Source organism: Rana temporaria, chromosome 9, assembly GCF_905171775.1.
Source record: "Rana temporaria chromosome 9, aRanTem1.1, whole genome shotgun sequence".
Classification (NCBI taxonomy): Eukaryota; Metazoa; Chordata; class Amphibia; order Anura; family Ranidae; genus Rana; species Rana temporaria.
In genome coordinates, this window is record NC_053497.1 from 43,068,685 (window position 1) to 43,082,097 (window position 13,413).

At 44.8% G+C, this 13,413-nt stretch overlaps 1 protein-coding gene across 1 annotated transcript in view; it reads left to right on the top strand.

Annotated features, from left to right (window-relative positions):
- SPRED3 (sprouty related EVH1 domain containing 3) overlaps positions 1-13,137 on the top strand; it is a 48,158-nt gene extending 35,021 nt beyond the window's left edge. Inside the window, exons 5-6 of the mRNA XM_040323291.1 lie at positions 5,390-5,551; positions 11,785-13,137. Coding sequence (XP_040179225.1) covers positions 5,390-5,551; positions 11,785-12,462 — 840 coding nt within the window. The 3' untranslated portion in view covers positions 12,463-13,137. The remainder of the gene's footprint in view (positions 1-5,389; positions 5,552-11,784) is intronic.
- Positions 13,138-13,413: the final 276 nt, after the last annotated feature.

Sequence of the window (13,413 nt, forward strand, 5' to 3'; positions counted from 1 at the left end):
CTTACTTTGTTGCCGACTTCACCTAACCTTGGAGGACTTTTGTGTGCAGACTGGAGACCTCTTGTCAGGCACGGTGAGTGATGAGTGCTCTTGCCCTTATTATATCTGCGATTGGGGAGTAGTGCCAGAAGTTAACTTAATTGCTTGTGTTATACTCATACCTACAAGTGGACTAGGACAGTGGCAAAAAATAAATAAATCAGTGACCAGTCCTGTATAACTCCTCCCACTCCCAGCAAGCCTGAGTTGGATGGGTATCTTTTTACTGATGAGAAACATTTAGCTGTTTTTACTAGCCATAGCCATTTTTATTTTATTCACAATTAGTTTTTTTCTTCAGTCAACATTTCCCTTCTCTCTCTCTCTCTCTCTCTCTCTCTCTCTCTGTCTGTCTGTCTGTCTCTCTCTCTCTCTGTGTCTCTCTCTGTCTCTCTCTGTCTCTCTCTCTGTCTCTGTGTCTCTCTCTCTCTCTCTCTTGTCTCTCTCTCTCTCTTGTCTCTCTCTCTCTCTCTCTCTCTCTTGTCTCTCTCTCTCTCTCTCTGTCTCTCTCTCTGTCTCTGTGTCTCTCTCTCTCTCTGTCTCTGTCTCTCTGTCTCTGTCTCTCTGTCTCTGTCTCTCTCTCTCTCTCTCTCTCCTGATTGCATATGGACTGGACAATTGTGGGGTAGCCTGGAATGTGTCTTAGGGCACTGGGCTCTGCATTGGGGGTCCTTTCCATACCTCAGTGTACTGTGTTTTTTAGCCAACCAACTCTCAGCATTGGCCGCCCAGTGACGCATATATGCCTGTCCTTTTGCTGCCTCACAAATTAGTTTTGCAGGTGGCAACAGGTCCTGCAGCTGTTTCTCAGATTTGGAAGGCTGCAACCAGGTCTTCAGCCCACAAGTTGTCCAAGTTTTACAAGGTCTTATCTGATGCAAGCTTTGGGCGTAAGGTACTTCAGGCAGCCCCTAGTTCTGTTTTTGTTGTTATCTGCCTGTCATGCGGCGTTCACACGATCGGAAATTCCGACAAGAAAAGTCCGATGTGAGCTTTTGGTCGGAAATTCCGCCGTGTATATGCTCCATCGGACTTTTGCTGTCGGAATTTCCGGCAACAAAAGATTGAGAGCAGGTGCTCTCTTTTTCAGACGGAAAAAGTTCCTATAGGAAAATCTGCTCATCTATATGCAATTCAGAAGCGCAAAAAAAAACATGCATGCTTAGAATCAAGCAGAAGAGCCAAACTGCCTATTTAACTTTATTGATCTCGGCTCGTCATACGTCTTGTACGTCACCCCGTTCTTGACGGTCGGAATTTCCGACAAGATTTGTGTGACCGTGTGTATGCAACAGTTTGAGCCAACATTCCGTCAGAAAAAATCCACGGTTTTCTTGTTGGAATTTCCAATCGTGTGTGCGGCATTAGTGTTTTTGTTGCCCACCCTTCAGTTGGACTGCTTTTGGATGCCAGTTGTCTCTGAATCTTGGATCCCTCAATGAATGAGAAAGAAATCTGGATTTTTGTACTTACTGTAAAATCTATCTCTTATGCCGCGTACACACGATCAGACATTCCGACATCAAAACCGTGGATTTTTTTTCCCGACGGATTGTTCGCTCAAACTTGTCTTGCATACACACGGTCACACAAATGTTGTCGGAAATTCCGAACGTCAAAAACGCGTTCACGTACAACACTACGACGAGCCGAGAAAAATTAAGTTCAATGATTCCGAGGATACGTCAAATTGATTTCGAGCATGTGTAGGATTGTTGTGTGTCGGAATTGGCTACAGACGATTGGAATTTCCGACAAGAACTTTTGTTGTCGGAAAAATTGAGAACCAGCTCTCAAACATTTGTTATCGGAAATTCCGACAGCAAATGTCCGATGGAGCATACACACGGTCAGATTTTCCGACAACAAGCTCACATCGAACATTTGTTGTCGGAAATTCCGACCGTGTGTACACGGCATTAGAGTTCATCGAGGGACACGGGTTTCACCTCTCTATGTATATGATCTTACTTTGGCATTACTTTTCTACAAAACTGAGGCATACTGTGAATGGGAGCGGTTATAATGGGCTGGTCACTGTTTTTTTTGTGTGCCATGGTCTAAATCCTTGTATAGGTGGTAGTATAACCCAATTGTCTCTGTGTCACTCAAACTCCAAGAAAGTGAGTACGAAAACAATTTTTTTTTTTTTTCATTTTAAATAGAGTGAGCAAAGTTCAGGACCCCTGTCAGGTTTTACTCATAACTGGGGCTCAATTAGTGGGATTTTTCCTTACTACTTACTTAATGGTGACAATAGTTTCCCTACATAGAAAGTAAGATAAAATCTCCAACAGATTTTTTTTTTGTAGAGTAGTATGATAGAACCTCATCTGCTGCCATCTCTTATTCAAGGCAATAGACTCTACAGAGTCCCCAATGATGTGGCGCATGACAATGCCCCATGTTTACCAGAGACCACGTGATCAAGGCTGCCAAAGACGTAGATCTCATGATGGAGCAGCATCTTTATTTATTGCAAACAAAGAGGTGCTTTTTATTTAAAATAATACGATTCGGAAGTGATGACATTCTTGTTGTTGATTCATGTGAAGTGGAAATTTGAATAACATTTCCACTCTAGTTTTAGTGCCCAATCAAATAAATCAATGCAAGAGCAATAGAAAAGAAGGTTCCTTATATAATTCACAAGCACTAAGTTAATACATTTTTGTTAGTTTTGAATAGAGTGGGGAAGCCTTAGAACCCATCACCATTCATCACTGTGTGTATCTCTTCTGGAGAGATTCACTCACTCTGTTTGTCCCAAAAACGATTTTCAGTGGGACAGAAAGTAATGACAAGCCCATATTAGTAAAAACATAGTCAAATCCACTGCACTGCTCCAGACCCTACCTCCTGTCACCTCCTAACAATCCAGGTTTCGGCTCCTGTAACCCATCTCCACTCAACTTTCCAAGATGGAAGAATACAAGAGTCGCACTCTATAGGCCAATACGTTCATCCTAGTATTTTATTCTGTTTTTAGCAAAACTACTGTCAGGTCACCTGAGTCCAGGTGACAGATGCACACCGTTGAGGTCAGGAGTGTACCGATACGGTAGTGGACCCTACGGCTGACTACTGCGGATGGAACTCTGGGTGGTTAAAGAAGGCAGGTTCACTGGAGAACCAACACAGATCCCACAGGGAGCTAAAGCATAAGACTCCCCAGGGCGCGGAGTCTAAGAGACAGCGGGTGTTCACCAGAGCCTCTAGTGGTGAGGATGGACTGGCCCCAGAGTCTCCCAGCTCACGCTCACATTAGGCTACAGGAGGATAGTAAGGGGATAAGCCAAAGGTCAGAGCGACTAGTAGACAAGAATAAACACGCCAGAGGTCAGGGTCACAAGCAGGCAGGGTATATTCGAGAACAAGCCAAGATCGGAAACTGGAATCAAAAGTAGAAGATACAGAAAGACACACACGAAAGCTAACAAACAATGTTGATCAGCATGGCTGGCTTGCAGTGCACAGGTTAATACATAGTTCCCTGATAGGGTCTGGGGTGGAGCCAAGCTTAGAGGAGAGATTACTTAAGCAGCCAGGTGAGAGTGGCTGGTCCCTTAATCAGCACATGGAGAGGTAAGCTGACAGACAAACATTACTGCATAACCATGACAACTACTGAATACATGATGTCTCCACCCAAGAAAAACACAATTTCTTAATATGTTTCACCACCTTATCCTTGTGAGCAAGCTCTCATGGTGCAGCGCGTTAAAGAGTGGAGTGTGGAGTCTTTTGAGTGGAGATATCATATATACAGTAGTTTTGCTGACAACAGAATTAAATACTGGCACAAGTGTATACTCACGTCTTGGAAGCCCAAAATGGTATGGTTGTCGCTGGAACAGAGGAGGTCAGGGGAAACCTTTTAAAGATTATGGGCCAGATTCTCAAAGGACTTAACACGGCGTATCTCCACGTACACCGTCGTAAGTCCGAATGCGAGCCGTCGTATGTATGCGCCTGATTCTTAGAATCAGTTACGCATAGATTTGGCCAAGATACGAGCGGCGTAAGTCTCCTATGCCGTCGTATCTTGGGTGCATATTTACGCTGGCCGTAAGGGGCGCTTCCGTAGATTTACGCGTTGAATATGTAAATTAGGTAGATACGCCAATTCTCAAACGTACTTGCGCCCGATACGCCGTTTACGTTAGGCTTACGTCCGGCGTAAAGTTACCCCTGCTATATGAGGCGCAGCCAATGCAAAGTATGGACATCGGCAAGCGTATCTTTTTACGTTGTTTACATAAGTCGTACGTAAATGGGGCTGTGTGTAAGTTACTTTCACTTCACAGGCATTGGGCCTGGCGTATCTTAGGGCGTAAAAATTCGACGTGATACTGAGCATGCGCCGTTCGTTAGACGCGTCATTTACGTGGGGTCACGGCTCATTTGAATGCAACACGCCCACCTCTTCCAAACTTGAATTACGTGGGCTTACGCTGGTCCATTTACGCTACGCCGCCGCAACTTACGGAGCAAGTGCTTTGTGAATACTGCACTTGCCTGTCTAAGTTGCGGCGGCGTAGCGTAAATAGGATACGCTACGCCCAAATAAAGATATGCCCAGATACGTGAATCTGGCCCTAAACCTGTTATAGTTGAATCTGTCTTAGGCCGGGTACTAACGAGCAAACATGTACGATGAAAGCGGTCCGTCGGACCGTTTTCACCGTACATGCCTGCCAGAGGGCTTCTGTACGATGGTTGTACTAACCATCGTACAGAAGTCCGCGCGTAAACACTATGCGGGGCGTGTCCGCGTCGTCGCCGCGACGATGACGCGGCGACGTGGGCGGGCCTGCCATTTAAAGGCTTCCACGCATGCGTCAAAGTCATTCGACGCATGCGAGGGACGGCGGGCGCTCGGACATGTACGGTAGGTCTGTACTGACGACCGTACATGTCCGAGCGGGCAGGATTCCAGCGGACGGTTTTAAAACACGTCCAGGAATATTTGTCTGCTGGGAAAAGGCCCGGCGGGCAAATGTTTGCTGGAATTCGGCCCGCTCGCGCCTACACACGACCGAACATGTCTGCTGAAACTGGCCCGCGGACCAGTTTCAGCATACATGTTTGGTCGTGTGTACAGGGCTTTAGAGGGGATTTTCCCTCACTTTGAAGAAATGTTCTCTCACTTCCTGTTGTGTCTTTAGAAATAAAGTTAAATCTCCTCAACAGGATACAGACAGCAAAGGAAAAATAACCAGACAGGGGTTCTTACAATTTCCATTTTCAAGAAATCACAGTGAAATCTATGAAATATAGCTCAATGTCACTACTCTTCTGTCCTCTACTGATATATTTACCTCTTGTTTTTTGACCTCTACTTTACCAGCTCCATACAGACAGTGAATCATCTTCTAACAGCCGGAAGGAAATGTTACCAAAACATATCACCATTGTCACTAGCGAGTCATCTTCCAGCTGCTATGTGAGATCGCCTGTTTCCGAAGAGTTCGGTTTTACCTCTGGTCCATCAGTTAGTCCCACAACACAGGTATGTCTCTGCGCAGATTGTTGTGCCAATACAGACGCAAGCCATACATAGTTCATTTTCTTTTATTCAACCAGCAGGTCGGTTGAAAGAAAATAAATAATCTCGCCCATCCACATGCTTGATGTTGATATGGGAATCCCTCCTGCTAAACTATTGTATTCCAACAGCAGGGAATCTTCCCCCGCCATTAACCACTTCCATACAGGGCTGTTATACACACATCCATACCAGGCCTATTCTGGCACGTCTCTCCTACATGTACAAATCATAATTTTTTTGCTAGAAAATTACGCAGAACCCCCAAACATTATATATGTTTTTTAGCAGACAGCCTAGGGAATAAAACGACGGTCATTGCAACGTTTTATCTTGCACAGTATTTGCGCAATAATTTTTCAAACGCCTTTTTTTTTGAAAAAAATTGTTTCATGAATTAAAAAAATAACAAAACAGTAAAGTTAGCCCAATTTTTTTGTAAAATATGAAAGATGATGTTACACCGAGTAAATAGATACCTAACATGTCACGCTTTAAAATTGCGCACACTCATGGAATGGCGCCAAACTTCGGTACTTAAAAATCTCCATAGGCAACGCTTTGAAATTTTTTACAGGTTACCAGTTTAGATTTACAGAGGAGATCTAGAGCTAGAATTGTTGCTGGCACTCTAACGCACGCGGCATTACCTCACATGTGTGGTTTAAACAGCGTTTACATATGTCGGCGAGACTTGCGTGTGCGTTCGCTTCTGCGCGAGAGCTACTGGGGACAGGGGCGTTAAAAAAAAAAATGTTTATTTCTTTTTTTTTTTTTTACATATTTATTTATTTTTTTACACTTTTTTTTTTTATTTTATTTTTTTTATTATCACTTTTATTACTATTACAAGGAATGTAAACATCCCTTGTAATAGGAATGTGTGTGACAGGTCCTCTTTATGGAGAGATGCGGGGTCAATAAGACCCCACATCTCTCCTTCAGGCTGGAAAGCATGAAATCGGTGAAAAAAAATTCACCGATCTCATGTTTACTGTTGCTTAGCAGCCGCAATTGCGGCTTTGTTTACTTACGGGGACCCGGCCGTGACGTCATCACATCGCGCCCGGGTCCTCCGACGGTCATAGAGATGACTGGTGACCATCTGGTCACCAGTCATCTCTATGCTTCCTGCCAGCGCCGGACGATTCGTTCTCCGGGGCCCCGATGGCACGGGATCGTTCTTACGTTGTGCAGAATCGCCGGCAGAAGAGAAGGATATCTGAATGATGCCTCTAGCTGCAGGCATCATTCAGATATCCCCCCACAAAGCCCAGGACGTCATATGACGTCCACGCGGATCGTTAGAGGTCCTTTGTGGACGTCATTTTACAATGGGCTGGTATGGATGTGGTTAAACTACACACATCAGCACCACCAGCTATAACCGGCAAAGCTGATTGAGTGGAAAGTTTCCAACTGGCTGGTTGTACAGAAGTTGATTGAGAGATCAACTTCTGTACAACCAGCCTACCCATATATGGATCGAAATCCAGCTAGTTTGGTTTCGATTGGTCTATGGCTGGTTTTATGTCATCTTGTAGCAAGACATTAACTGACATTTTAAGGCAGAACCAACTTTGTTTTTCATATTTTAGTTAAGATAGTGTAGGGTCTTATCCTGTGTTTGTAAATTTGCTCTATCTGTCTACCAACGTATGCTTTGTAGAGTAAATCACAAAAGTGAGTACACCTATCTTTTCATGTGACAACACTGAAGAAATTACACTTTGCTACAATGTAAAGTAGTGAGTGTACAGCTTGTATAACAGTGTAAATTTGCTGTCCCCTCAAAATAACTCAACAAACAGCCATTAATGTTTAAACCGCTGACAACAAAAGTGAGTACACCCCTAAGTGAAAATGTCCAAATTGGGCCCAAAGTGTCAATATTTTGTGTGGCCACCATTTTCCAGCACTGCCTTAACCCTCTTGGGCATGGAGTTCACCACAGTTTCACAGGTTGCCACAGGAGTCCTCTTCCACTCCTTCATGGAGACATCACAGAGCTGGTGGATGTTAGAGACCTTGCGCTCCTCCACCTTCTGTTTGAGGATGCCCCACAGATGCTCAATAGGGTTTAGGTCTGGAGACATGCTTGGCCAGTCCATCACCTTTACCCTCAGGTTCTTTAGCAAGGCAGTGGTCATCTTGGAGGTGTGTTTGGGGTCTTTATCATGTTGGAATACTGCCCTGCGGCCCAGTCTCCGAAGGAAGGGGGATCATGCTCTGCTTCAGTATGTCACAGTACATGTTGGCATTCATGGTTCCCGCAATGAACTGTAGCTCCCCAGTGCCGGCAGCACTCATGCGGCCCCAGACCATGACACTCCCACCACCATGCTTGACTATAAGCAAGACACACTTGTCTTTGTACTCCTCTCCTGGTTGCCGCCACACACGCTTGACACCATGTGAACCAAAAAAAGTTTATCTTGTTCTCATCAGACCACAGGACATGGTTCCAGTAATCCATGTCCTTAGTCTGCTTGTCTTCAGCAAACTGTTTGCGGGCTTTCTTGTGCATCATCTTTAGAAGAGGGGTCCTTCTGGGATGACAACCTCTGGATATGATGCTGAGCACATGCACTCAACTTCCTTGGTCGACCATGGCGAGCCCTGTTCTGAGTGGAACCTGTCCTGGTAAACTGCTGTATGGTCTTGGCCACCGTGCTACAGCTCAGTTTCAGGGTCTTGGCAATCTTCTTACAGCCTAGGCCATCTTTATGTAGAGCAACAATTCTTTTTTCAGATCCTCAGAGAGTTCTTTGCCATGAGGTGCCATGTTGAACTTCTAGTGACCAGTATAAGAGAGTGAGAACGATAACACCAAATTTATCACACCCGCTCCACATTCACACCTGGGACCTTGTTACACTAACGAGCCACATGATACCGGATAGGGAAAATTACTAATGGCCCTAATTTGGACATTTTCACTTAGGGGTGTACTCACTTGTGTTCCCATAGCTGTGTGTTGAGTTATTTTGAGGGGACAGCAACATTTCACTACTTTACATTGTAGCAAAGTGTAATTTCTTTAGTGTTGTTCCCATAAAAAGATATAATAAAATATTTACAAAAATGTGAGGGGTGTGCTCACTTTTGTGGAATACTGTACGTATAGGTTTTTGGCATTTTACTAGTATAGTAGGGACTGGCTGGAGAGGATCATTTTGATACAGCTGAGCAGCTTGAACATGTGTTGTAATATAACAAACCAAGAATCCCTGTTTTTTATGCAAAGTTTTCTAGAAGTTCATAAGCCTGCATAACCGGATGCAGGTGGTTAATTGATATTAGGTGTGGTATAGTACACATATATAGCCCAATATTAACCACTTAAGGACCGGACCAATATGCTGCCTAAAGACCCAAGGTGTTTTTACAGTTCGGGACTGCGTCGCTTTAACAGACAATTGCGTGGTCGTGCGACGTGGCTCCCAAACAAAATTGGCGTCCTTTTTTCCCCACAAATAGAGCTTTCTTTTGGTGGTATTTGATCACATCTGTGGTTTTTAGTTTTTGCGCTATAAACAAAAATAGAGCGACAATTTTGAAAAAAATTCAATATTTTTTACTTTTTGCTATAATAAATATCCCCCAAAAACATATATACATTTTTTTTTTCCTCAGTTTAGGCCGATACGTATTCTTCTACCTATTTTTGGTAAAAAAAATCGCAATAATCGTTTATCGGTTGGTTTGCGCAAAATTTATAGCGTTTACAAAATAGGGGATAGTTTTATTGTTTTTTTTTTTTTTTTTTACTACTAATGGCGGCGTCAGCAATTTTTTTCGTGACTGCGACATTATGGCGGACACTTCGGACAATTTTGACACATTTTTGGGACCATTGTCATTTTCACAGCAAAAAATGCATTTAAATTGCATTGTTTATTTTGAAAATGACAGTTGCAGTTTGGGAGTTAAACACAGAGGGCGCTGTAACAGTTAGGGTTCACCTAGTGTGTGTTTACAACTGTAGGGGGGTGTGGCTGTAGGACTGACATCATCGATCGAGTCTCCCTAATAAAAGGGATCACTCGATCGATGCGCCGCCATAGTGAAGCACGGGGAAGCCATGTTTACATACGGCTCTCCCCGTTCTTCAGCTCCGGCGAGCGATCGCGACGGAGCAGCTAGAAACGCGCGCCGTCGTCCCGGATCACTCCCCGAGGCTTACCAACCGCCGCATGTACCGGGGGGGGGTCCCGATCGGATCCCCGACCCACGTCAAGCAGAGGACGTACAGGTACGTACATGTGCCTGTCCGTGCCATTCTGCTGACGTATATGTACATGAGGAGGTCGGCAAGTGGTTAAAGACACACTATTACTTTGCCCATTTACAGTGTCTGTGTAAAGCCTACCCCTCGACCACTTTATACTCACCACTACAGCACTGCCACACTACCCTATCCTGCATCACAACCACTGCCAAAATATCAGGTGTCAGCTGTTGTCAGAGGCTCAGGCCTCGTACACACGACCGAGTTTCTCGGCAAAAACCAGCAAGAAACTTGCTGGGAGATATTTTTTTGCCGAGGAAACCGGTCATGTGTACATTTTCGTCGAGGAAACTGTCGAGAAACTCAACGAGCCAAAAAGAGAGCATGTTCTCTATTTCCTTGATGGGAATGGAGAAAATTGGCTTGTCGGGTTTCTCGACGGCTTCACAAGGAACTCGACGAGCAAAACGATGTGTTTCGTTCGCCGAGTTTCTCGGTCGTGTGTACGAGGCCTCAGAGGGAGCAATGATGTCACATGAGGCTCAAGCACTGCATCGTGGGAAGAGGTCACATGTTCCCTCATACCTGGAAGTACCAAATGTTTTTCAGTGCCCATCACAGAAGAAGGAACAATGGGAAAACGCTGGAGAGTTGAGTATAAAGTGGTCAGGAGTGTGCTTTATAAACATTGTTGGGCAAGTACTTTACCTCTTAAAAGGGTTAGTTCACAAAATTGACCCCTACACCCTTCCCAACCCTCTGGGCCCCACTGTACTTACAGTACCTCAGTGGATGATGAACTCTCAGTGCTCACACAGCTGGTGCAGAAGTCCAGGGATTTGAAATCCCCACTCTTTTCCCTCTTCATTCTGCAGCGCTTTCAGGACACATGTGCGCTTGCATTTTTTTCTGAAAAGGTGAACTTACACTTTAAAGTGGATGTAAAGCCACTCTCATCCTTTCTAAACTACTGCCATAGTGCTGATCTATAAGGATATACATGCTTCCTGCATGTATACTTACCTGTCAAATGTCTCCCCTCTGTCTGTTATGAGACCCAAAAAACTGCAGATTCTCCAGAGTCTCGAGCTTTGTGGGTGGTGTCATGATGTCAGTAGACTCCCCGCCCCCTTCAACACTCCCCTTGTCAACATGCATTTTCTCTTGTGTATTCCTTACACTAAATTCTGCTATGATGCCTAACATCCAGTCAAAATCCAGAAAAGTAACCACATGGCTTTGGAAAAGGAGTGGGGGTGGGAATGAAAAAATAATGCATGTCTCCAGGCTAGTGCATGAGATATGTAAATAACCTGATGTTGCAACTGTGATCAGGTGACCTCAGACACACACACACTGCAATATAACAATCAGATCACTCGAGCTTCTCCTCTGCCCAGCTCTCACTAGATACATCTAACCTAAATCAGATCACTTGTCTGTGTATATTCTGCTTTCTGTTCTGTGTTTTCACTGCAATATACATGCATTCCCTCGTCACACTGAACTGTGGACCACACCCCATGATGAGAAACATCCAGTCAAAACACAGCAAATGCCATTAATCCTGGGAGAAATGGAAGGGAGAGGAGGGCAGAGGAATGTGAATTGTGAACTTTTTACACAGGATGTGCCTCTGTCTCAGGCTAGTGCATGAGATATGTAAATAACCTGTCACTCACAGCAAGGGGGCGGAACGGACTAAGGTTTTTCTCTGTAAGTCTGTTTTATTTCACTGAACAATAAAAGAGGATTGCTCAGAGCTGGATTAACTCTGTGTGGCAAGACTGGGCACAGATAATAGGAAATATTATACCCTACATTGTGACATCAAAAAAAAAAAAAAAAAATTGGGGTTTACATCCACTTTAAGGTTAAACAACTGTGTATTTCCTGGGAATGGAAAGGTTTACTTTAACTTTTTCACATTATATAGTGTCACATTATAACATTTCCAATCTTTCAGTCACAGCCTCTGCAGCGCCTGTCGTTCCATGACGAGGAAGAGCTGGAAAGCATCAACCCTTGCAAAGACCTGTGGGTGTCGAAGGGGTACGAAGATTACAGACGTGCCGCTCTTCAGCGGCCTGAGCAACCCAAGTCTGACCTGCGCGTTCACTTCCAAAAAGCCAGCGGGAGCAAAGCCAAGGATAGGCATTTTCCAGCAGTGGTGGGCACAACGACAGCGGAAAGTGAGGGGCCTTTGAAGGACCCTAGAGCCTCTCCTTCCTGTAGGATTCATGGCACTCCGTCTCCTAAGTCTAAAGAACACTCTCACATGGCAGGAGAGGAGGACACAGCCACTGCCCGCTGCGTGTATTGCAGGGACGTGTTCAGCAGCGAAGAGAATGGTAGAGGGCAGTGCCAGGACGCTCCTGACCCCATAGGGCGTTGTGTCTACCAGCTTTCCTGCATGTGGTGTGCTGAGAGCTTACTGTACCACTGCATGTCAGACTCAGAAGGCGAGTATTCGGACCCCTGCTCCTGCGACCCAGGGCACCCCCACTTTTGCATACGCTGGGCTGCCCTGGTAGCCTTGTCCCTCGTGGTCCCCTGCATGTGCTGCTACATCCCACTACGGGCGTGCCACTGGTGCGGGGAACACTGTGGCTGCTGTGGGGGTAAGCATAAGGCAGTGCGGTGAGGGGAGGAGAACAGGGTGCAAGGAGGAAAATTTAATGTTCTGTCTCTAACCTCCTGAGAGCCAGCAACTATTTATATGGTGAGATCTGCCACCATGTTTGTGAGTGCGCAGGTCTTGCGTCTGGCCGGAGATTTGTGTTGTATTCAGACAGGCTGCAAAGGCAATGACCTACCAAATAGAGGCAGGAGAGAATCCTGTTAAGAAACGGTAGTTCCAGCAATTACAATTCAGCCTAACATTATACCAGTCTGTTATTTATTACAGGTCGGGGGTTTAGATTCCAAAGAAGACCAAAATGAGAGAAGGTCAGTTTGGAACTCGCTGGGACTAATTTAGGAAAACTGGAGTAAAATTGGAGATGATGACCACAGAGGCCAATACAATACAATGGGGCTGAGTTATGAAAAGGGGAAACGTTGGCTACAGCAACCAATCCCGTTTCACTTGTCAGATTAAAACCCCACTACAGACAAAACACTGGAAAATGTTAGGTCATCTTTCAAGACTTTCAAGCTGGCCGGATTGAGGAAATCCCCCTTCATGTCCTAGTAACAAAAGGAAATCCCCCCCAAGTGGGAAAAAAGACCCCAATAAAAAATCTAAGGCTTCATTTCCACTGGCGTTTTTACAGCCACTTTTCTGAGCGTTTTTTACAGCTTAAAAACGCCTGTCCATGTTATTCTATGGCATCATGCCCACATAGGCGTTGAGCTGCAAATGGCATAGGCGTTTTTGAGCTGTAAAAAAATGCGGGACCAGGGCGTTCTGTGGCTCCAGCAATAGAGCTGTTAAAATGCCAGACATTAAAAATGCTCAAAAACGCGCGAAAACGCTCAAAAACGCTACCGTGGCGTTTTTGAGCTCCAGCTCACAAAAAAAAAAATATATATTTTTTGTTTACAGAATAAACATGGACAGGCGTTTTTAAGCTGTAAAAAAGGCTAAAAAAAG